Source organism: Cetorhinus maximus, chromosome 19 (assembly GCF_964194155.1).
Source record: "Cetorhinus maximus chromosome 19, sCetMax3.hap1.1, whole genome shotgun sequence".
NCBI classification, from domain to species: Eukaryota; Metazoa; Chordata; class Chondrichthyes; order Lamniformes; family Cetorhinidae; genus Cetorhinus; species Cetorhinus maximus.
In genome coordinates this window covers 40,282,292-40,305,030 of record NC_135897.1, presented here as the reverse complement: position 1 = coordinate 40,305,030, position 22,739 = coordinate 40,282,292, and the positions used below count along the sequence as shown (strand labels likewise).

Here is a 22,739-nt window from a genome sequence, read left to right as displayed (position 1 = left end):
TAGATCTGCAGGAAAACTAGATTTTTTTTAATGGAGATAGGATCAGTGGTTACTGAGAAAATTAGTTAACTGACAGAATAACTCTTGTAATCATTACCCGGTCCTTACAGCTGTTGAAAACTTAATGTAGCTGGTTTTCTAAGCATAGCTTTGTGCATTCACTCCTTCACAGTGTTGCAAAAGAATTATTTTTTTTTAAAAGTTTGCTAGGAAACATTTTGCTGCAAACCTGCCACATTTAGATATTGTAATATTTAATATATTACTATCGAACAGAAGATTTTGAAGGGGACTTGATTTAAATCCTGAAGTAAGGTGCCTGTGACACATTAAGTTAAATTAGCACCTCATTGGCCCTATTTATCTAGATATTCAGACTGTGAATTTAATTTTTAATATTTGAGAAATTCAGAATAGTGATAGCCAAAGTAACATCATATAGCCATCTTTAATGTCCGGTATGTCCTGATCTTGGTTACAGATAGAGTGCACTGGACTGTGAAAGCAGTCCTTCTGAATTCACCAAGTCTCAGTCCCACTCTATTTTCCAAACAGGAATGGGAAAGGGAATTAAAACTCCCAACTGAAGCAAACTGCAGCTTCATTATTACATGCAGAAGGAAACAGGGATGAATGGTGCTCCATTTTGTAGCTGATGTATGCCAAGCTCCCCCTGGTGAAAAGGGGCCTCAGGCAGACCTGCAGGCAGGAGGTCCTTTAAATTCAATTCAATTCAATTCAAATGTTATTGTCCATTCAGAAATCATTGTGGGTACATTGTTCATTAAAAATAACATGAATAATTAACAAAGAAAAAGAAAAATCACATCATCACAAAAATCTGACTCTAATTAAATATATGTTAAAAACTATTTCAGTGCATTTAAAATAATCAATGAGGCAATAAAGCCATAAAAATCATATAAATTGAACTAATGTTCCTTAAAATTTCTTAATATCCCTAAAATTGAAGCCCCCTTTCCATAAATCATTTCACCACCTACCTCATTCCCCTTAGCAGAATTCATAAAGTACATCACATCCAAGAAAAACAATGGGCAGAATTTTGCCCTTGGTGGGCGGGTGGGCCCCACCGGCTCGGTGGCGGGCAGGCAGCTGACCCCCGCTGCCATTTTAAGTGGGCGGGCCAATTGAGACCCACCCAGCAGGCCACCCAGCGGGAAGCATTGTGCGCTTCCTGTGCCGGGGGGGAGGGATTCCCCAATTGTCAAAGTGTGCTCTTTCGCGCATGCACACGAAAGAGTGCACTGCTCCCTGAGACTAAGTGCTGTCTCAGGGAGATCACAGAAAGTTATCTAAACACCAAGAATAGACAAATAAAAAATTTATTAACATGTCCCCCTCATGTGACGATGTCACATGAGATGGGACATGTTAATTAAAAGGACATAAAGTTTATTAAACAATTTAAAAACGGACATGAAACCTCATCCCGCCAGTGGATGAGGTTTCATGTTTTTTCTCTTCCCCGCTGGGGCTCCTGGCCTGCCCGCCAACCTTAAGGTTGGACGGGCAGGGCATTTAATGAGCTTAATTTAATGGTCTCAATTGGTCATTGACAGGTCGGCAGGCGGACAGCTGATTTCGCTGTCCGCCCGCCTTCTTCAATATTTAAATGGACTGGGATGACATCGGGGGCTCCTCCCAACGTCATCCCACGTCATTTTCCCGTTGGCGAGCAGGCCCCGCCCCCAACTCGCCGACGGAAAAATTCTGGCCAGTGAGTATGTTCCGTAAGAATGGCTGTCATTGGAGAAATAATAGGGAAAAATAGAATGATAGAAGAGGGAAGAGAGATGGGTGGATAGAAAAAGAAGTCCATGGCATGAAGCTGACAAATTTTCAATAGTATACCTATTTAACAATCTGGTCATTCCATAAAATAATTCCCAATTAAACTATTGAAAGCATGCAGCCCTTTCAAAAACTTCAGCCTTGACAATGTAGCATAATAAACCCATCCATATGCTTCTATTACCATCCCATGAATGGCAAGAAATAAGGGAGGGGGAAGATCAGAGAGAGGATGAGGAAAAGGAGAATATATAGGAGGGAAAATTGAAGAGATAGACAGGGCGAAAGGTGATATGAGAAAGAAAGAAAGTGGAAGAGAAAAATTAATCCCCTCAAATGCATATAAAAATGTGAAATATCAGAACTCTGGTACATTACTATCCTTCTAAAACAATCAACATGCACATTATTTCAATATTCATTTGTCTTGTCGAAGACTATACTCCATTTCAGTTCCAGTCTACAAGTATTACACATAAGTTTGGGAAGTTGAGCAAAAACCATTTTCAAGACTAGCCGAAAACAGGATGACAAAATGAAGCAGCATACCCACTGCAAACCCCTACATGAGTAACACTTACTTCCAGGAATGAATCATTAACGTGGAAAAGTAATTAGTCCACAGATGTTAAAGGTAAATGTTTTGAAATTTTTTCTGGTACCTTGAGGTAATTTTTGTGTAGTTTCCAGCTAGTTAGGGTTCTGAGATATTTTGTGCCAGTTATTTTTTTCTGCTCTTTCTTAAGATGGGTGGGTTTACCAATTGGAATCCTTCAAGTTGACGGTGAAAGATATCAAACAAGTCAGACTACCCAAGACATGTTCCATGGCCTCTTGCTGGCATCTTCACCCCTGCATTTGCAGAGAAATGCAAAATTATCTTGTTTTTAGCAGTTGTCCTAGTGACAACTCCTCAGAGAAGACAGCACAGCTGTAGGATCAGTACAAGCTATGAATGTCTGCCTGTTATGCTGGAAAATTCTGCAGAACTACTCTAGACATCATTATCATGCTTTGTGGTAGCTGATCTTATTGTAACCTCAACTCCACATTTCCACCTACCCTCAATAACCTTTCACTCCCTTATCAAGAATCTATCTACCTTTGCCTTAAAAATATTCAAAGGCTATGCTTCCACCGCCTTTTGAGGAAGAGAGTTCCAAAGACTCACGACCCTCAGAGAAAATATTTCTCCTAATCTCTGTCTTAAATGGGCGACCCCTTATTTTTAAACAGTAGCCCCTAGTTCTAGATTCTCCCACAAGAGGAAACGTTCTCTCCACATCCACCCTGTCAAGATCCCTCAGGATCTTAAATGTTTCAATTAAGTCACCTCTTACTCTTCTAAACTCCACTGGATATAAGCCTAGCCTGTACTCATAAGACAACCCACCCATTCCAGATATTAGTCTAGTAAACGTTGTTGAGCTGCTTCTAACACATTTACATTCTTTCTTAAATAAGGAAACCAATACTGTACACAGTACTCTAGATGTGGTCTCACCTATGCCTTGTACAACTGAAGCATAACTTCCTACTTTTGTATTCAATTCCCCTCACAATAAACGATAACATTCTATTAGTTTTCCTAATTACATGCTGTACCTGTATACTAGGCTTTTGCGATTCATGCACTAGTACACACAGATTCTGAGTCAGTAGAAAGGAAAATCCAGAGCTGTGCCATCAAATAGCTGCAGTGACCTTGCAGCAGAGGTTGGCACATGCAGGAACCGTAATAACCAACAATGGCTTGAAACCTGGCTGCTGCTGCTTGCAGACATACTGCAAAGCTGACCCGTAGAGTGGTGCTGCGGAGTGGCATGAAGGTCAACCCTCCTCCCAAGCACCTTATGCAACATCTATTTCAGCCATTTAAAACTGATTTAGATCTTTAGACAGAATTCTGTCTTTTTCATAGTTTATCCCTGAAGATTTGAAAATCCCATTTCATTTTGATGTTAATGGTAATTTATATAACTGGATATGGTGAGAGTTATTTTAGAGTCAAATGAATTTTAAGGAATGCTGCAACATTGGTAAAGTAAATTTAAAGACAGCATCATGCTAATACAGAAAGAAAGCTACAGCAGCATCACCAGGATTATTACATTTGGCATCACAAATTGTTTTTCTTAAAACGTCAAAATTCCAATGCAATATTTGTACTGCAATAGACTCAGTTGGTAAAGGTTTCCTCTGTGTACTAGATGTAGCAAAATGATCAGTTCTTTATAAATATGTTTATTTATTTGTTCTAATGTCTGCTGCAGCAGGAACTTGGTATAACAGTCCTGCAGTGCAGTTATCAGGACAGGCTGTTTAAGACCTGTAGCCATCCATGGTTTTCTGAATATAGCACTATTGTCCAAGATAGCAGGAGGACAAAAATCTGTTCAGATTACCCATAAAATAAGTTCATATTAATCTGAAGGGTAATCATATTGTTGTAAGTTTATTACATGTACGGTTATACTACCAATATGGTAACATTTATAAACTATGATTTCATTTCTTTTGTACAGATAAAGTACAATATCTGTCAATTTGTTTTAATTGAGATGAATGTATCATGTGACGAAAACATTTTTTTTTACAGCTTAATATATAGTTATGTGGACATTCTAAATCTACAATAAAAGATGGATAGGAGGTTGAGTAGTAGAGGGTTGTATACAGTAGAGGGAAAAATAGGCCAGGATCTTTAGGGCGGGGGGGAGGTTTCATGAGGGTTTTTAAAAATGTAATAAATGTTTTATTTAAAGTGATGGACGTGTCCTAACTCATGTGACAGTGTCACATGAGGAGACATGTCAGGGAAATTTTGTTTGTGCACCTTTACCATTTTTAAATTTGGCACCGATCTCCCTGAGGCAGTATTTAGCCTCAGGGAGATGAGTGTGCTCTTTCGCGCACATGCGTGAAAGAGCGCATTCTTGGCTAAGGGAATTCCATCCCCCCCCCCCACAGGGAGTGCGCGCGAAAGAGTGCACTCTTGGCTGAGGGAATTACCCCCCCCCCCCCCCCCCCCCCCCGCCCGCCCGCACAGGGAGCCCTGTCAGACGTCATGCTGGGCGGGCCTTAATTGGCCCGCCCACGTAAAATGGCGGCGCGCCCCCAATCAGGAGTGCCGATCGGAGGTGCGCCTGCCCACGCCCACTCCTGCACTCTCCCCCCACCCCCCCCCACCCCAGAATGGGGGGAATATTCTTTCCACAGATTCATTATATGGCTTATTGTCAGTTTTCCAATACTGTAACTCAACAAGATTATCTACGGAATGGATGAACCATAAAGACCAGGAATGTCCCATGTGTGTTTAGTACCAAATGGTGCTGAACTGGCAGCTTGTAGTGTGGTAAGGATGCCACAATTGATATCAGTATGCCTAGGAGGGAAAAAAAATCATTAGAGTTCAAACTCCTGATTGCTATCCAATGATCCATGATGGAACAAGTGTTTAATGGGTATTACTAGAAGTATTGTGATGTTCCCCATGGTAGGATAGACTGTTGACACTCGCTGTGAAGGCACATCTTTGAATAAGTTACCAAAGGGGGTTTAGTGCAACTGGGGACGATAGTCCAATTCCCTCAATCGGGCAATCTTGGATGAAGAATGAGAAGTTTCAGACCTGCTATTTCCCCATCAATACTTCCTGTGAACGTTGCATTTTTTTTTTTGGAACTACCTGATTGGAGTACCAGCATTGATTCCCTAGGAGGAGTCAATACTAAGGAGAGTTAGGTGGTGGAGTTGGGCGGAAGGATATTGGTGAGATGTAAAAACATTTTTAAAAATTGCTTTTTATGATGTTTCAATTTCAATGATATGCATGGCTCCCAATTAGCGATTTAGAAAATATGTATAGGACATAGACATATAGGATAAACTAGCATGATTATTATAAAGACCTGTAAGGATAAAATCATGATCACATAAATGTAAAAATCCAATATGAACCTATGAAAAAAGCTAATGTAACTTAAAACTACAACCCAAAATATTTGTATTTGTACTAAACCTATTGGTATTTTTTCCACAACAGGAACAAACAATGTGGTCATGCCTTGCTGCCATGGCGATTGCACACAAAGATCTACTGACAGCAGAGGTTGCTTATGCAGCAGTTGGTGAGGTATATGAATAAAATTTGTCTTTTTAAATAATACCTTTGTAATTAATCTCCCAATATATTATTTTTGAGATTGTTTTTTACACTGTTATATTCATGGAACCACTCACAAAGTTTCATGTAGATTCTCTGGTGCCATTCCAGAATGATGTTTAGGCACCAGGGAGCTTTTCCCACAGCTAATGACAGCTGTAGTGCAACTGCCAGCGGACATCTCAATACTGCAGCAAATGTTTCCAAATATCCCCAAGGTTGCAAAAACTTCTCCCCACAAGATCAACACTCAAAAACATTCGAAAATGAGGAGCAAATACCAGAATGCTTTGTTTTTTATTCATTCATGGGATGTGGGCTTCGCTGGCTGGGCCAGAATTTATTGACCATCCCTAATTGCCCCTGAGAAGGTGGTGGTGAGCTGCCTTCTTGAACCGCTGCAGTCCCTGTGGTGTAGGTACACCCACAGTGCTGTTAGGAAAGGAGTCCCAAGATTTTGACCCAGCGACAGTGAAGGAACTCTGATATATTTCCAAGTCAGGATGGTGAGTGACTTGGAGAGGAATATCCAGGTGGTGGTGTTCCCATCTATCTGCTTCTCTTGTCCTTCTAAATGGTAGTGGTCATGGGTTTGGAAGGTGCTGTCTAAGGAACCTTGGTGAATTCCTGCAGTGCATCTTGTAGATGGTACACACTGCTGCTACTGTGCATTGATGGTGGAGGAGGTGAATGTTTGTGGATGTGGTGCCAATCAAGGAGGCTGCTTTGTCCTGGATGGTGTCAAACTTCTTCAGTATTGTGGGAGTTGCAATCATCCAGGCAAGTGGGGATTATTCCATCACACTCCTGACCTGTGCGTTGTAGATGGTGGACAGGCTTTGGGGAGTCAGGAGGTGCGTTACTCACCGCAGATTCCTAGCCTGACCTGCTCTTGTAGCCACAGTATTTATATGGCTAGCCCAGTTCAGTTTCTGGTCAGTGGTAACCCCCAAGATGTTGATAGTGGGGTATTCAGTGATGGTAATGCCATTGAAAGTCAAGGGGCAATAGTTAGATTCTCTCTTGTTGAAGATGGCCATTGCCTGGCAGTTGTGCAGCTCGAATGTTACTTGCCACTTGTCAGCCCAAGCCTGGATATTGTCCAGGTCTTGCTGCATTTGGACATGGACTGCTTCAGTATCTGAGGAGTCTCAAAAGGTGCTGAACATTATGCAGTCACCAGCAAACATCCCACTTCTGACCTTATGATGGAAGGAAGATCATTGATGAAGCAGCTGAAGATGGTTTGGCCTAGGACACGACCATGAGGAACTCCTGCAGTGATATCCTGGAGCTGGGATGACTGACCTCCAACAACCACAATCATCTTCCTTTGTGCTAGGTATGACTCCAGCCAGTGGAAATTTTTCCCCGATTCCCTTTGACCCCAATTTTGCTAGGGGTCCATGATGCCACACTCAGTCAAATGCGGCTTTGATATCAAGGGCAGTCACTCTTCCCTCACCTCGGGAGTTCAGCTCTTTTGTCCATGATTGAACCAAGGCTGTAATGAGGTCAGGAGCTGAGTGGTCCTGGCGGAACTCAAACTGGGCATCATTGAGCAGGTTATTGCTAAGCAAGTGCCACTTGATAGCACTGTTGATAACCCCTTCCATTACTTTAGTGATGATCAAGAGTATACTGTTGGGGCGGTTATTGGCCGGGTTGGATTTGTCCTGCTTTTTATGTATAGGACATACTTGAGCAATTTTCCATGTAGCCGGGTAGATGCCAGTGTTGTCGCTGTACTGGAGCAGCTTGGCTATGGGTGTGGCAAGTTCTGGAGCACAGGTCTTCAGTACTATTGCCAGAATATTGTCAGGGCCCATAGCCTTTGCATTATCCGGTGCCTTCAGCTGTTTCTTGATATCACGTGGAGTGAATCAAATTGGCTGAAGACTGGCATCTGTGATGCTGGGGACCTTCTGGCTGAAGATTGTAGCAAATGCTTCAGCCTTATCTTTTGTACTGATGTGGTGGGCACCCCCATCATTGAGTTTGAGGATATTTGTGGACCCTCCTCCTCCAGTTAGTTGTTTGATTGTCCACCACCACTTACGACTGGATGTGGCAGGACTGCAGAGCTTAGATCTGATCAGTTGGTTATGGGATTGCTTAACTCTGTTTATCACTTGCTGCTTATGATGTTTGGCATGCAAGCAGTCCTGTGTTATAGCTTCACCAGGTTGACACCTCATTTTTAGGTATGCCTGGTGCTGCTCCTGGAATGCCCTCCTGCACTCTTCACTGAACCAGGGTTGATCCCCTGGCTTGATGGTAATGGTGGAGTGGGGGATATGTTTGGCCATGAGGTTACAGATTGTGTTCGAGTACAATTCTGTTGCTGCTAATGGCCCACAGCGCCTCATGGATGCCCAGTCTTGAGTTGCCAGATCTGTTTGAAATCTATCCCATTTAGCATGGTGGTAGTGCCAAACAATACGATGGAGGGTATCCTCAATGTGAAGGCAGAACTGTAATGGGCAGATGCATCTGTGACAGGCAGATTGGTGAGGATGAGGTCAAGTATCTTTTTCCCTCTTGTTGGTTCCCTCACCACCTGCCACAGACCCAGTCTAGCAGCTACGTCTTTTAGGACTTGACCAGCTCGGTTAGTAGTAGTGCTACCGAGCAACTCTTGGTGGTGGACATTGAAGTTCCCCCACCCAGAGTACATTCTGCTCCCTTGCCACCCTAAATGCTTCCTCCAAGTGATTCTCAACATGGAGGAGCACTGATTCATCAGCTGAGGGAGGACAGTACATGGTAATCAACAGGAGGTTTCGTTGCCCACATTTGACCTGATGCCAAGAGACTTCATGGGGTCTGGAGTCGATGTTGAGGACTCCCAGTGCAACTCCTTCCCAACTGTATACCATTCTGCCACCACCTCTGCTGGGTCTGGCCTGCCTGTGGGACAGGACATACCCAGGGAGGGTGATGGTGGTGTCTGGGACATTATCTATAAGATATGATTCCGTGAGGATGATTATGTCAGGCTGTTGCTTGACTGGTCCGTGAGACAGCTCTCCCAATTTTGGCACTAGCCCCCAATTGTTAGCAAAGAGGACTTTGCAGGGTCGACAGGGCTGAGATCGCCATTATCTTTTCTGATGCCTAAGTTGATGCCGGGTGGTCAGTCTGGCTTTATTCCTTTTTTGAGACTTTGTAGTGGTTTGATAGTGCTTTGGAGTGGCTTGCTAGGCCATTTCAGAGGACATTTAAGAGCCAACCACATTGCTGTGCATCTGAAGTTACATGTAGGCCAGACCAGGTAAGGATGACAAATTCCCTTCCTTAAAGGAGTAGGAATCAATGAATGGATTTATATGATTGTTGCAGCATTCTTTCCTATATTGTGAATAGCTAGTTCATAATTCACATGTTTTAGAATATAACTTTTAATTTTATGGATTAAAGTTTTAACCGTAGAAGATAGGAACATCTGATTGAGAAACTGGTAAAAACAATTCTGATGTAAATACAACTCAAACAAGCCTAGGTTTTATATACTTAAAAGGTTGCTTGTGTTTGTCTTACAAAGTCAGAGTTGATAGTGAAAAAAACTTGATCAATGAATGATCCACCTCTAAGCTTGCAATGGAGCCAGGGTGTCTGGCCAGAGGACAGTTACATTCATTAGTGATATAAATTATTCCTATGGGTTGCAGAATCAGAGTTATGTAGAAGGTAAAATAACTTGTTTGTGTTTTTGTTTGAATCATCCCAAAGCATGCCATGTTGCCAAAGAGATAGTGATTCAGGATGGAGCTTTGGTTAGAAGGTTCTTTTTATTTAATTTATCTGTGTTTGCTGACAGAAGCAACCAGTTCAGTTTGGATTTGCTCTAGCTTGCAGCTAATGGAAGGAATATACAGTGGTCCTCTCCGGTTTGTGGCAGAAAGCAGTCAGCTTGAATAGTTACCTTGAAAGGAGCTGTACAGTAGCTCTGGGAGCAGACTGGGGAAAAAAACAGTATGTATGCCCAAAGCCAGGATAAGGAGCTGTAGAGTCCAGTCATGAGGTCTTTGGAAAAAAAAAATTGAAGGATCGCTTAGCTAAAAGCTGAGGGAAGGAGCGCCATGAAATTTATACCTCGAGGAATAGCTGGAATACTAAGGAGAATTAAAAGTAAATTCTGGGAGGCTTACCTTTGGCACACCTTTGGGTTGGTCCCATGGAAAGTGAATGAATCATCAAGATTTTGGAAGAAAAGGGAACTCTTGGGGGGAAAGTAAAAAAGTAGAATTGAGTACATAGCAGAAGTCTTTATACGCTATAGTATTAAATTAATACTGCTTACTTTGTTTAATTCTTTTTGATGTACAATAAAGTTTGTTTTTGTTTTTAAAATTTGAAACCTTGTGGCGTAGTTTGTTTGGTTAATTGCTGGGTGTTCGGATCTCTTCTTTAAACGTTAACAGTCCCTAACAGGATTGTAACAGCTGGGACTCCATCGTATCTACTACCATGCAGTTTAATTGGTCCAACAAAGATCATCCCCATATACTCATGGAGCTGTCATGCTAAGTGTACATAGCTATAAGAACAATTAATTAGTAACCGAGATACACATATGTGGTTGATGCAGTGCTGGAATAAATTATCTCATCTGGTGTGCAAAACTACAGTCAGTTGTGTGTTTTCAATTTGCAGGGCACGGCCCCTACCACCATCCCCTCCCCCTTTATCATTTCCTGCCTGCTTCCCATAGTTATCCATTAAGCAGCAAAAAACATATCTGCACCTTCTTTCTGTGTGTTCTCTTGCTCTGAAAAGCTTCTCCTAACAACTTCTCACTACTGCAAAAGTTTGCTGTTTGTTGCCGTCATCATGTAAACTATTATGGGTCAGCAGACTGATGCATGGTGAAGGCTAAAAGCCTTTTTACCAGCATCAGCTGTAACTTCTCTAGTCTTAATAGGAGAATATTACCCATAGCAAGAGGGATAACAATCCTAAAGCTCCATGCCTTCTGAAGAGGCAGTTATACAAATCGTAAGCAGAGACAATACTGAGGAAGTTGGAAACAGGCTCCTAGATTAGGGTCAACTTTTACATTTCCCTTTTTCATGCCTCACTCCCATTGCCTGAGTCACAACCCCCACATAGGCTAATGAACATGTAAACATCATATGATCTAATACTGACCATGATCTGACGTACTTTTGTTTGTCTTCTCTTTGCCTGCTGAAGAAGCACCAGCATTCAGTTTTAGCTTGTCAATCTAATAGGCAAATAAGGCTTTGAGGGGAGTGCACTAGGAGATGCACCAAGCCTGACTGAGCATGAACAGGTTATGGTGACAAAGGAAGAAATACAACAGAAAAGTGGACCTTGTGCTCAGATTTTAAAAGGTGCTTTCTGAGAATAAGAGATTGCTGGGGGTATTGTGCTGTCTACCAAAAGGCTTTCACTACATATCAGCTAGCTATTTTACGCTAAATTTCAGTCTCATTTGTGCACAAACTTCTGTAGGGGCACAAAAATGGGCCCATATGAGTTGTAGAGGGAAACTCGACACTGGTGTCTCAATTTGGTCGTATTTATTTTCAACAATAAACTTTATTCATAAATGTAAATTGTGCAAAAACACATTCCAAAAAAATCCTACACATTGTAAGGTCATAGACATAGTAAAGAAGCAATTTGAGATGCATCATTCCAGATAGTGATGGGACTGGATAATTTCTATCCAAACATTGAATTTTAGCAGATACTAAATTAACATTGAGGCACACAGCTAGCGTTGGCACTAATAGATTTATTTGTATCTATTCGGATGAAGCTATGTATATTGGAGATGCACAGTTTCCAGAGGTGGTTGTTCACATTTGATTCTTTTGTAAACATTCAAACTGAAATGATGTTACATTCAATTCAAGTTCCCAGGACATAAATACTATGGGCGGGATTTTCCACACCCACCTGCCGCCAGGATCTATCAGTCCCGCCGCAAGTCAATGGACTTCTGGCTGGGGCGCTGCCTCACCTGCGGCGGGTCCCGCCTACACAGGGCTGGAAAATCCCGGCCTATAGCAGGAAGGACCTCCATTTGTGACTGTTCCTCATTTTGTCTTTGTGACAGCTATGCCAAACATCAGTTCACACAGTAATAGTACTAGGTCATGGAATGTGTCAGACTGCAACACTTGGACAGGTTCTTGCTCTGGAAAGCCAGCATGTTTCAGGCTCATCAAAGGGCCTGAGTTGACGGCCTTCCAGCAGCAGCTGTTTTTGCCTCAGTGTGTGATCTCCTAGAATGGTCTGTAGAGCATAATGCCCTGTGTTATGGAGCTGCCCGGCATGAACCTCAATAAAAACAACTGCATCTCTCTCTTAACTTTCTACATTACAGAGAGTGGTCTAGTCAAGTACTTCAATATTGTTTCACACAGTTTGTTAAGCTTTGACTGTGGCAGGCATTATTCCAGATTCTCTTCAAACTCCTTAGGTTCTCACTCATAGCAAGGGTACACCTCTCTGGTCCACTGTCCAGAAAAATGAAAACAAATTCCTGCATGTTTCTCTAAGTGCACACATTTTGAAATGAAAATATTTTTCCTGTTGTTTATCCCCACTGCTATGAACTTTTTAGCCTTTCTATCTGGGTATTAATAAAATGGTCACAAGGAAATTCAATGGAGAGAAAATAATTGCCTAAATTTACAAAGCTTCAATAGCAGCAGAATAAAGAGAGAACTTGCATCTATATAGTACCTCTCATAACCTTAGGACAAACCAAACCCCTTCACAGCCACTGGAGTAGCAACATTGAATGGGAAAAACTGTGACAGATGGATTTCAATGTAGGCAAATATGAGGTCATCTACTTTGGATATATAAAGGATAGAACAAGATACTTTCTAAATAGGGAAAAGCTGGAAACAGTGGAGGACCAAAGAGACTTGATGGTCCAGTCACATAGATCATTAACTGCCATGAACGGGTACAAAATAATCAAAAAGGCTAATGTAATGCTGAGTTTTATATCTAGAATAGAATACAAGTCGTGCTTCAGTTATATAAAGTTAGACTGCACCTGAGTACTTTGAGCAGTTCTGAGCACCACAGATATATTGACCCTGGAGGGAGTGCAGCGTAGATTTACCAGAATGATACCTGGACTCCAAAGGTTAAATATCAAGACGAGATTACACAAACCAAGGTTGTATTCCATGTAATTTAGAAGATTAAACAGTGATTTGATCAAAGATTTCAAGATACTAAGGGGAACAGACAGTTTATTTATATCTACCCTATTTCTGCTGGTTGGGGAATCTAGGGATAGGAGACATTTCTAAAAATTAGAACAGACCTTTCAGGAGTAAAATTAGGAAACACTTCTACACACAAGAGATGGTAAAAGTTCAGAACTCTCTTCCACAAATGGTAATTGATGCTGGATCAATTGTAAACTTTTAAGTCTGGGATCAAAAAGATTTTTGTTATCCAAAAGTGTTACGGAATATGGGACAAAGGCAGGTATATGGAGTTAAGTTGCAGATCAGCCATGATCTCACTGAATGGTGGAATAGGTTTGAGGGCTAAATGGCCTACTGCTGTTCCATTGGTGTTTTGTAATAATAATAATAAACTTTAATAAAAATGTATGCAGTTGAAAAATGCAATGATTTGTACCATTAAACAGAACAACAATTAAATAAATTGTAATCGTGCTCAAATTGAAAAACTTTTTTTTTAAATTCCCAGATTGATAAAGTACAGTATATCAACTTAATCAAGGATTTACCTTCAAAGGAGTCACGGATGGCACACCTGCTGCTATTTACTGGAAATACACAAGATGCTGAGGGAACTTTAATCCAAGCGGGCCTTATTTATCAAGCCATCCAAGTGAATATTAACCTCTACAACTGGGATAGGTGAGGAAATCAAACACATTCAGCACTAGGTTAAAATGAATGCTTACTACAGAGATACAAGTACACACTAGAGGTCAGCGTTGTTAAATGATAGTAATTATGCTATCATTGTTCTAAAATAGATTTTTCTTTGCTTATTAACCAAAATCATGTAGTATTGAAGTCAGAACCAAATATTTGGTCAGTGATATCTGTGCAATCTCAGCCAGTCTTATTTGTTTGCTGTACTGTCCCTATATAAGTATTAGTGTGTTTATACAGAGGATGGAATTGACAAATCAGTGTTAGGCATTGTTAACCTAGTTTCCCATTTTCATTTACTCATTAATGGTTTGATCATTTATTGAGATTTAACTCGCCTTTTTCAAGGTAGTAGTTCATCTTCTCTGGATCTCCCTGTATTATGCACCATCCCTGAGGGAGAGAACAGGCAGGTAGACTGAGGTCCTTCATTGCTATTCTAAGATTGACTTTCAGGAGGTGGACTGGTGTGGCCCCCTTGATTTTTCTGTCTCCTCAGAAGAAGCATTTGGCTTTAGCTCCATGCCATCTCTTGTGGCATGACTGAATCATGTGGAGAATTTCTGGGATGAACCTGTGCCCTTTCATTTCACAATGCAGTATGTTTCATCATGGTACCATTATCTCATCTAAGATTTAGCAGTCATAGAGTTTTTGACTAAAATTGTTTATTTTTAAAAGACAAGTTTTTCATATTATCAGTTATGCATGTGTTGTAAATGCTAGTAGCGGAATTTAGCCCAGCTTTTATGAAGATTTCTTCCAGATAACACCTCAGATTAATAATACTTGCCTTATTCAATATAGTATACTTTATACCCACCATGGCAGTTCAACTTCTTAAATAGCTATGTTAATTTTGTATATTATTGTTAGGATTCAATCATCATTTTGAACAGGTTCCTCTTTGTTTCTTCAATGATCTCCATTCTCATCTAACACTCCTAAAAATTGCAACATAAGTGAAGAGAAATGGCTTTCTCATTTCTATAATATAACTTTGTGATGCATTTCTTTTTTTGTACAAATTGATTCCATTCCAAATATCTTTGTGATTGATTAGATCTCACAAGCTGTTTACCCCACTCCATTTGCCCCACCTTTGGCCACCGTGCCTTAAGTTATCTAGGCCTAAGCGCTAGAATATTCACCTCAAATGTCTCTGTCTCTCCACGTCACTCTGCTCCTAAATTAGAAGACCCTCAATTAAAACGTACCTCTCTGATCAAGCTTTTAGTCACCTGTCCTAAAATCTCGCCCTTTGATTTCCGGCTGAATTTTACCGGCCCACGGGGAGAGGGTGGGGTAAAATTACATGGTGCCACATTGGATCGGCTCCTCAATGCTATCCCGTATCGGGGCAGGACCAGAAGCAGACAGGCTACCAGCTGAAAACAGATACACAGCTGATTCCCATACTTAAAGGTTCAATTAGGGGGTATTTAGCAATGGTGTCAGCATTTTGGTGATGGCGGATCACCCCAGTGCCCCCCTCCCAGTTGTGAGGGAAAGCTGCTGGCTAAATAGAGGAGGGCTCCCAAAGGCAGTCTGATGGGGAAGGTTTTATGAAACAAAGAGGAGGCCATGGGCAGGGAATGCAGCATCTGCAGCCCCAACGATTTCCCTGGAGTGGTTTCCCTTAAGATGTTTTCTTCGCTTACCTACTGTAGGTCATAGGTCTCCTGCCTTCCTCAGCAGTGGCCTTTGCTCCTGGTGAGGCTTTAGAGCTGCTACCCTTCTGACTGGGAGAGCAGCTCTTGGGGGCAGGCGGTCATTTTTAATAAGATGGCAGCCGCCACAGCAGCCCCTCAGTTGGCTTCTGCCTGTGCAATGGGGGTCTGGTTCCGCCGCCCGCCAAAACGGGGCTGCCTCCCCACCCCTACCCCACGGCACTAGCAGTGGGATTCATGACACTTCCGAAAAATTCTGGCCTTGATTGTCTGATTACAGTCCAGTGAAACACTTTGATATGTTTCCCTATGTTAAGGGCCCTACCTAAATGCAAGTTGTTATTTATGACATATTTTGATTGATCAATCCCAGTACAAGAAAAGCTTGCAACTGAAGCCTCCTGTGTCCAGCTTTCTCATCACATGGATCAACATTCTGTGGGATGGGCAGGGAAGGGAGATGATAATGTCAGCATCCATGCTTCCTTCAGTTCTGTTGAAGGGTCATTGGACTCGAAACGTCAACTTTTTTCTTCTCCACCGATGCTGCCAGACCTGCTGAGTTTTTCCAGGTAATTCTGTTTTTGTTTTTGTTTTGGATTTCCAACATCCGCAGTAGTTTTTTGTTTTTATCCATGCTTCCTGTCAGTTTGGGGAGTCCAGTCCTCTTGCTTATGAGCAATCAGCTTTACAAATGCTGAAACTCAAAGCCTTAAGAAAAATAAGCAGAATCCCAACAAACATGTTCTTCATTTGATACAAACAAGAACTCTTAGGCCTGAATCTTCTGGTAGGCGTGTGGTGACAGGCCCCGCTCGCCGACACATAAAATGATGCGCGGTGACGTCAGGCATGTGTCCCAATATCACCGCGCATCATTTAGATCTTCAGTCCGTCGGGCACACACCAGAGTCAGCTGAGTGCCTGCCAAACTGTCAAAGGACTATTAAGGCCATTTGAATAGCAATTAAAACAATTAACAGGGCTGCCATCCAACCTCCTGCCGGGCAGGTGAAGAGCCCAGGCTGCCTTTGCATTTTTCATGGAACCTCATCCATAGGTGGGATGAGGTTTCATGAAGGTTTTTAACTTTAAATAAAAATTTTTAGTAAAATTCATAGACATGTCCCAGCTCATGTGACACTGTCACATGAAGGGACATGTCCAAATAATTTTTAAAAATCTTTCATTCACTTTCTCACAATGAAATTAAACTCCCTCAGGCAGCTCCGTATCTCGGAGATTTCTGTGCTCTTTTGCGCACGCCCGCTCCCACTCAGCACCCCTGACGGGGAGAAAATTCTCCCCTTAGTAACAGAAAGTGCCTTATTAGCTATTCTGTGATTATCATAAAATTTTAATACTGTTTTTAACCTTTACTTTAATGAAACAATTTTTAATTTCTTGATAATATTAGTCATCTCAAATAGTTCATTTCATGCAGAAGCATTGCTTGACATACTACTCCTCCCATATAAAATGAAGTTTATGTAAGTTTAAAATAATACCTTAATTGTTGAGAAATCTGATTACTGTAGTGCTCATGGGATCTCTTCACATGAAGACGTCAGTGTTTCCTAATTAGTCAGTTTAAATAATTTTGTTGCCACATCCTATTTAACTGACAAAATCTCTGGCTGCAATTCAGCATCCTCAGCAAGTAATGCTGTAGATTGATGTCATTAATTCAAAATACAACATGTTTAAAAAAAAGGAACTTAACCCAATCATCATGAGCTCTGTTTGTATTTTAATCTGTTCACTATCTAAAGCTTAATTTAATTGCAAAAGTTATGATTCAGATGTTTAAAGTTGTTAACTATGATTTGAAGTAACAAAATATTAATCAGTGATTTTGCTTTAATACATGTTCCATAAGAAATTTTAAAAATATTTTATGCTTTGCCACAATTAAATGTGTTGTAAATATAGACTAATTTTGGTCACTGGAAAAGAAATTAGGGAGAAGATAAGAAAATAATTCTCAAGAATATGCTGCTAGAGCTTGGTTGATTTGTATAATGTGCGACATAACTGTTTTAGGTCATCTGTATTTAAGATCTTCATTGATTTCCCAACACAGAGCTCTGGAGCTGGCTGTAAAATATAAGACACACGTCGATACTGTGCTTGCTTATAGGAAGAAATTTTTGGAGGATTTCCAAAAAGAAGAGTCCAACAAGAGATTTTTACAGTATGCAGAAGGAGTAAGTAACTAGAAAAACAAAATGTTATCAAGTCTGTTCATTCAGGATGAGACCTGATCAATTAAAATTGGAAAATACAGACAGATTAATAGGTCCCATCTGATGGGGATACTGGGGTTACATAGCTGTCACAAACTGTTATCTGATAATTTTGTAAAAACATGTAATTTTATCACTTTATTCACAGTACACTAGTTCACTGGCGTAAATCAGGGAAAGTGTAATTCATCATTTTCTAAACAGATTTATCAGGCATGTTGCACACATTGAATCAGCAGTTATGCTATTGGCAGTGGAGGAAGGGAGTGCACATCGCTTGTAAAATAATTCAGAAAGAGGTTCATATGTGTGCATTTACAATGCAATTTTAGCATTAGTGCAAAAGGAATTTGTTTCTACCATTGTAAAAATTTGCAGTGTAAATCCAGAGTTACAGTCTGATCTAACTGTTCAGTGAAGCAGTATGAAATTTCATAGAGGAAGTCAGGGACACTTTTAAATCCATCTAATCTTAATTTAAATGTTCAATCAGCTGGAACCCTCCCCTCCCATTCTCTACATCTAATTTTTTAAACTAATGGCAGAGAATTCTGTACATACATATATTCATGCCTTTGGACATAACTACTATCCTTCCAGCTAAGCAGGAGCCAGACAGTAGAAACACAGTCCTAATTTTGCATGGAGAGTAATGGTGAGGTGAACAGCACTCACTGTTATTATGCAATGAATCAGACAGCAAATTCAGGAGTGCCTGGAGCAAAAATAACCCCTTTTTTCAGCCCTCCAAAAAGCAATCAGACTTCTTGTGAGCCTCTCATTCCCCTTCAGCTAGAAACCCAGCTGCCTGAGATCTGGTTTGGCAGAACATTAAATATGAATTTCAAAAAAAAGTTAAGGCATGAAGAAAACATACGCATCTTGCTGAGCCAAAAAAACAATGTCAAAGCAATAAATTGATAATTTAAAAATTAATAATTAATAAAGATGATCATTTAAAAGTGCCAAGCAGCAGAGCTAACTAGTGAATCTTTTTTGCCTTTTCACTTAAGAAGCAGAGCTAGAAAGAGACAGACTGGGTCCCAAGACTTGGTCACCATTGAAGGGGGAGAGAACTGAGGCCGAGCTAAGGAGCTGGGTTTAACTAACACCGACCTTGTGTTCACCTCTAGTGGTGCAGACTCCAAGCTGGCCTCGGTGGAATTCATATGAAATTGGGGGTAAGAAACAGGTTGGCTTTCAGCCTGGGTTTTCCCCCTCTCCCTGGCTGGTCTGGATAGGTTTTTGGGGAGGGAGGGGCAGGGGGTGTGCGTGTGTCTCCATACCGAACAGCGTTGTGTGTGTGTGTGTGTGTGTCCGTGTCCACACCAAGTAGTGTTTGTGTGTGTCTCATGTTGTCAAAAGCCCCAACACCGCAGCTCCAACTGGAGACAAAGCCACACATACAGATTCTACCCCCAAGTCCTCATATTCAGCGAATATAGAAAATGGCAGGGTGTGCCACTGCAGGTCGCAATGAAAATAAACCAGGGGATACAGAAACACGGCGCACAATCCGATATCCAGGCAGTCATCAATTATTTATGAGGAATCTGCCTCATTGATGAGATGGAGCTGAAAGAATTTTTCACAGGGTTTGGCAATACACCAAGAGTAGTGGTTGAAGGGCCTGGCACAGGGTCTAGGGCCAAAAGACCAATGAGGGAGGAGGATCGGGAACGGCTGGAGTGGCAAGGCATTAGGCGCTTTATCTCTTACAGAATCAGTCCTTTCCCTGCTCCTTGAAATGCTTTTTCCCATATCTATTTTAAAAAAAACCATCCAAGTAATTACAAGAGCTTTCACAGTTTCTCTGAACTTTGATGGCAATCTTTTCTACCTATTAATGGGTTTCAACAACTGCCCTTGTGCCCAGGCCTGCATATTTGCATATGTATTCTTTTATCCAAAATCCTGCTGGACTGTCTTGTACAGTATTGAAATTCTACTCAGCTTCTCAGTCACTGCGTCTACATCCTTGGGCTTCCAGGCCTTTCCCGTGCATGCAAAATACCTGCAGTAGATTCTGTGCCAAATTAAATTGTCATAAGACACGTGGTAGAAGGGCTTGCTGACACAGACAGCACACAAGGATGATACATTCACAGCTCTCAAAGCTCTCCACAGTTATCAGACTTCCAGATCTAAATTCACCATATTTTACTACACCTAACTGGAAGGACCTTGAAGGCAGACTCAAATTCCATGGCTAAAAGTGGCGGCCTCGAGCTGCCCGGCCCAGCCGCTTCCGCTCTCTTACCTGGTGCTGCCCAACTGTTGCCATCAAAACTGGCCAGACGCACGGAGCCGGGGGGGAAAAGCAGAGGGAGCCGGCTTTCAATCTCAAAATGGCCCTGGGCCCAGGAGTTGGTTCCAGCGAATTGAGGATTTGAAATAGATAATTCGAGTGCGAAGAAGAATCCACTTGCCTGAACTTTATAGTGGAAAGGTTTGGGGGTGGGGAGGTAGTTTGAGAGGTACCTGCTTCAAAACAACTGACATCAACCTGCTTGTGCTACAGCCAGGTCTGAAGATTAAGGGACCAGCACTTCACGATAACCAGGCCCAAACAGTAGGGCACATCATACTGTTAGACCAATGGTTGCTGTTCAGAACAACAGCAATCATTGGTCAATTAGCCTGTCAATCAGGATGGTCTTTGCAAGTTTGGCTGCTTTGGACACTAATCATTCAGATTGACAGGTCATTTGGCCAATGAGCCCAGACTCCCCAGAGGAATGGGCCCCAGTGATTAGGACCATCTGCATCCTCCTCTCCCAGGCCCTGCCCGACCCACAGGAAGTAAATCAGTCAGAAAGTTGGGCCGACAACAAGCCCACAATTCGGGATTCCCCCATGTCTCTGGTTGCCTGTCCAGAAACCCAGCCTGATTGGTTGACCATCCCCTGTCAGAGGGGTGGTTGATCGGTGGGTTAGGTCAATTGGTGAGGGAAAGGGAGGGGGCAGTGAGGGGTTAGGAAGTGAACATGGGGGCTGGCTATCCAGGGTAGTAGTCAGAGGCCTGAGAAGGTGAAGGTCAGAAGCCTCGGTGGTTATCAGGCCCTGTTGGTGGTGGGGCAATGGAAGCTTGGTTGGGAGAGAGGTGGAATCGGGCCAAGGTAAGGGGGGTGGTCAACAGGCTTATGGGTGGATTGGAGGCTGAGGGGGAAGATCATGAGATTGTGCTTGATCACAGAGGCTCCTCAGCCTTATACCTGAATCCACGAGGTATGTATGAACATATTTGCCTCCTGGATCAGCCAAGTCCTTGCCTTAAGGAAGCTGCTGGATCGATACCCAGGAAACCCAGTCGGCAGCAATTAAAGCCCAAAAGTTGGATAACAATGAGACTCGCAGCATCATTATCATATTTAATGTTGCAGTCCACCACCTTGTATCACATTGGCCACCCATTCACATTCTGGCTTTAGCTGAAGGCAGAAAAGGGTAGATTTGAGGTGGGTTTGGGGCAGGAAACAGATTTCTGAGACTTTAAATTCCCCCTCCCCACCCCCCAACCAAACCCACCTGCTTTATTAAGTTAAAGTTCAGCCTTGCGTGTCTTTGAGGATTCTTCAATCTGATGTGTTCAAGAGACACATTGTTGCCTGCCCTGTTTACACATGCCACAGAACCCCTGTAGAGTGCATTGCATGAATCACAGAGTTGATGACAGCAAGTCTCCACTCAAAGCCTGTGAAAATTCTGTGGGCAGCAGTCAGCACAGTGAACAGTGAGTGCCATTCCTTCACTGCTGACCATAAATCCTGGCCAATAACCCCTGACCCTATCTTGAACTACAGTAGGTACAATGTAAATGCACCCTAACAGGTTCTGCCAGCGCTTTGAATAGTAATTTTTTTTACTGATTATATTTCCCATCTGTTTAGTGTGTTGCCCAGGAGCCAGCACTAGGGAAGAACATTTTTGTGGGGCCAGGAGAAGCACTCTTACTCCGCTGGCCCCACAAAAATTAAAAACAAACTCTTTGCTGTTTTTGAAGAGGCCTGCAAATGTCCCTTTATGGACTGCTGGTTAGACACTCCCCACCAGGGAGCACAGTTGGTGGGAATTTGCATAGAATAATTAATTTAATTGAAATCCTTGACTAAAACTGTTGTTATCTAATACCTCTTGCAGGTAGAAGTCAACTGGGAGAAAATTCAAGCCAAAATTGAAATGGAGTTTGCAAAAGAACGAGAGCGTGCAGCTGCTGTTACTATAAGTTCAACTGGATCCAGGAATGCACCCTTAAACCGGTAATGCAAGCGCTCAGGATTAGGTTAACTTTAGATGGTAGATGTCTTACATCTCTTCAAAGATTTTCTACTTTCCTTTTTGTAGTTGAAAGAAACATTTGAAAGACTTTGGGATTAAATATTAAAATGAAGTTCAGTAAGTTTATTTTTTATCACTGTAAATAATAAAATGTTTTTCAAGTAATATCATTCATGTTGTTGAGAATATATTTAGTGTACTTCTCAAATAATTGTGGTTTTCTCTTCTGTACTAAATTGAATGTAGAATTAATTAATTTTGAAATAAATGTAATCAACTTCTGAGGCTTGTCTTACAGTTCCAACATCAGACAATCATCTTAATAAAAGTTCTCATTGTATATTATTGGCAATAAATTAAAATTATATAATGTAGTGTGGGGATGTTTTTATTTAATGTGCATGATATCATTGTTTAATACAGTGTATATTCATGAATATTTTGATAGACTGCTTAATACATTTCCAGACACAAACAGCCAGACAATGGTTTAGCCAAACAAAGGGGACAAAAAACATTAAAATGGTTATATGTAGCAATGGATAGTATTGTTGAATATATGGGAGAATAATTAAGTTATTTTATGCATTAACTTGAAACATTATATATGTATAAATTATGGTGATATAAAGAGAATGCAATTTGATATTTTATG

The 22,739-nt window shown here is 41.5% G+C and overlaps 1 protein-coding gene across 2 annotated transcripts in view; it reads left to right on the top strand.

The window, feature by feature from the left end:
- ift80 (intraflagellar transport 80 homolog (Chlamydomonas)) overlaps window positions 1-22,458 on the top strand; it is a 259,291-nt gene extending 236,833 nt beyond the window's left edge. For both annotated transcript variants that reach the window (XM_078563768.1, XM_078563766.1), the window contains 4 exons: window positions 5,864-5,953; window positions 13,697-13,869; window positions 17,644-17,767; window positions 21,947-22,458. In XM_078563768.1, coding sequence (XP_078419894.1) covers window positions 5,864-5,953; window positions 13,697-13,869; window positions 17,644-17,767; window positions 21,947-22,069 — 510 coding nt within the window. In that variant the 3' untranslated portion in view covers window positions 22,070-22,458. The remainder of the gene's footprint in view (window positions 1-5,863; window positions 5,954-13,696; window positions 13,870-17,643; window positions 17,768-21,946) is intronic.
- Window positions 22,459-22,739: the final 281 nt, after the last annotated feature.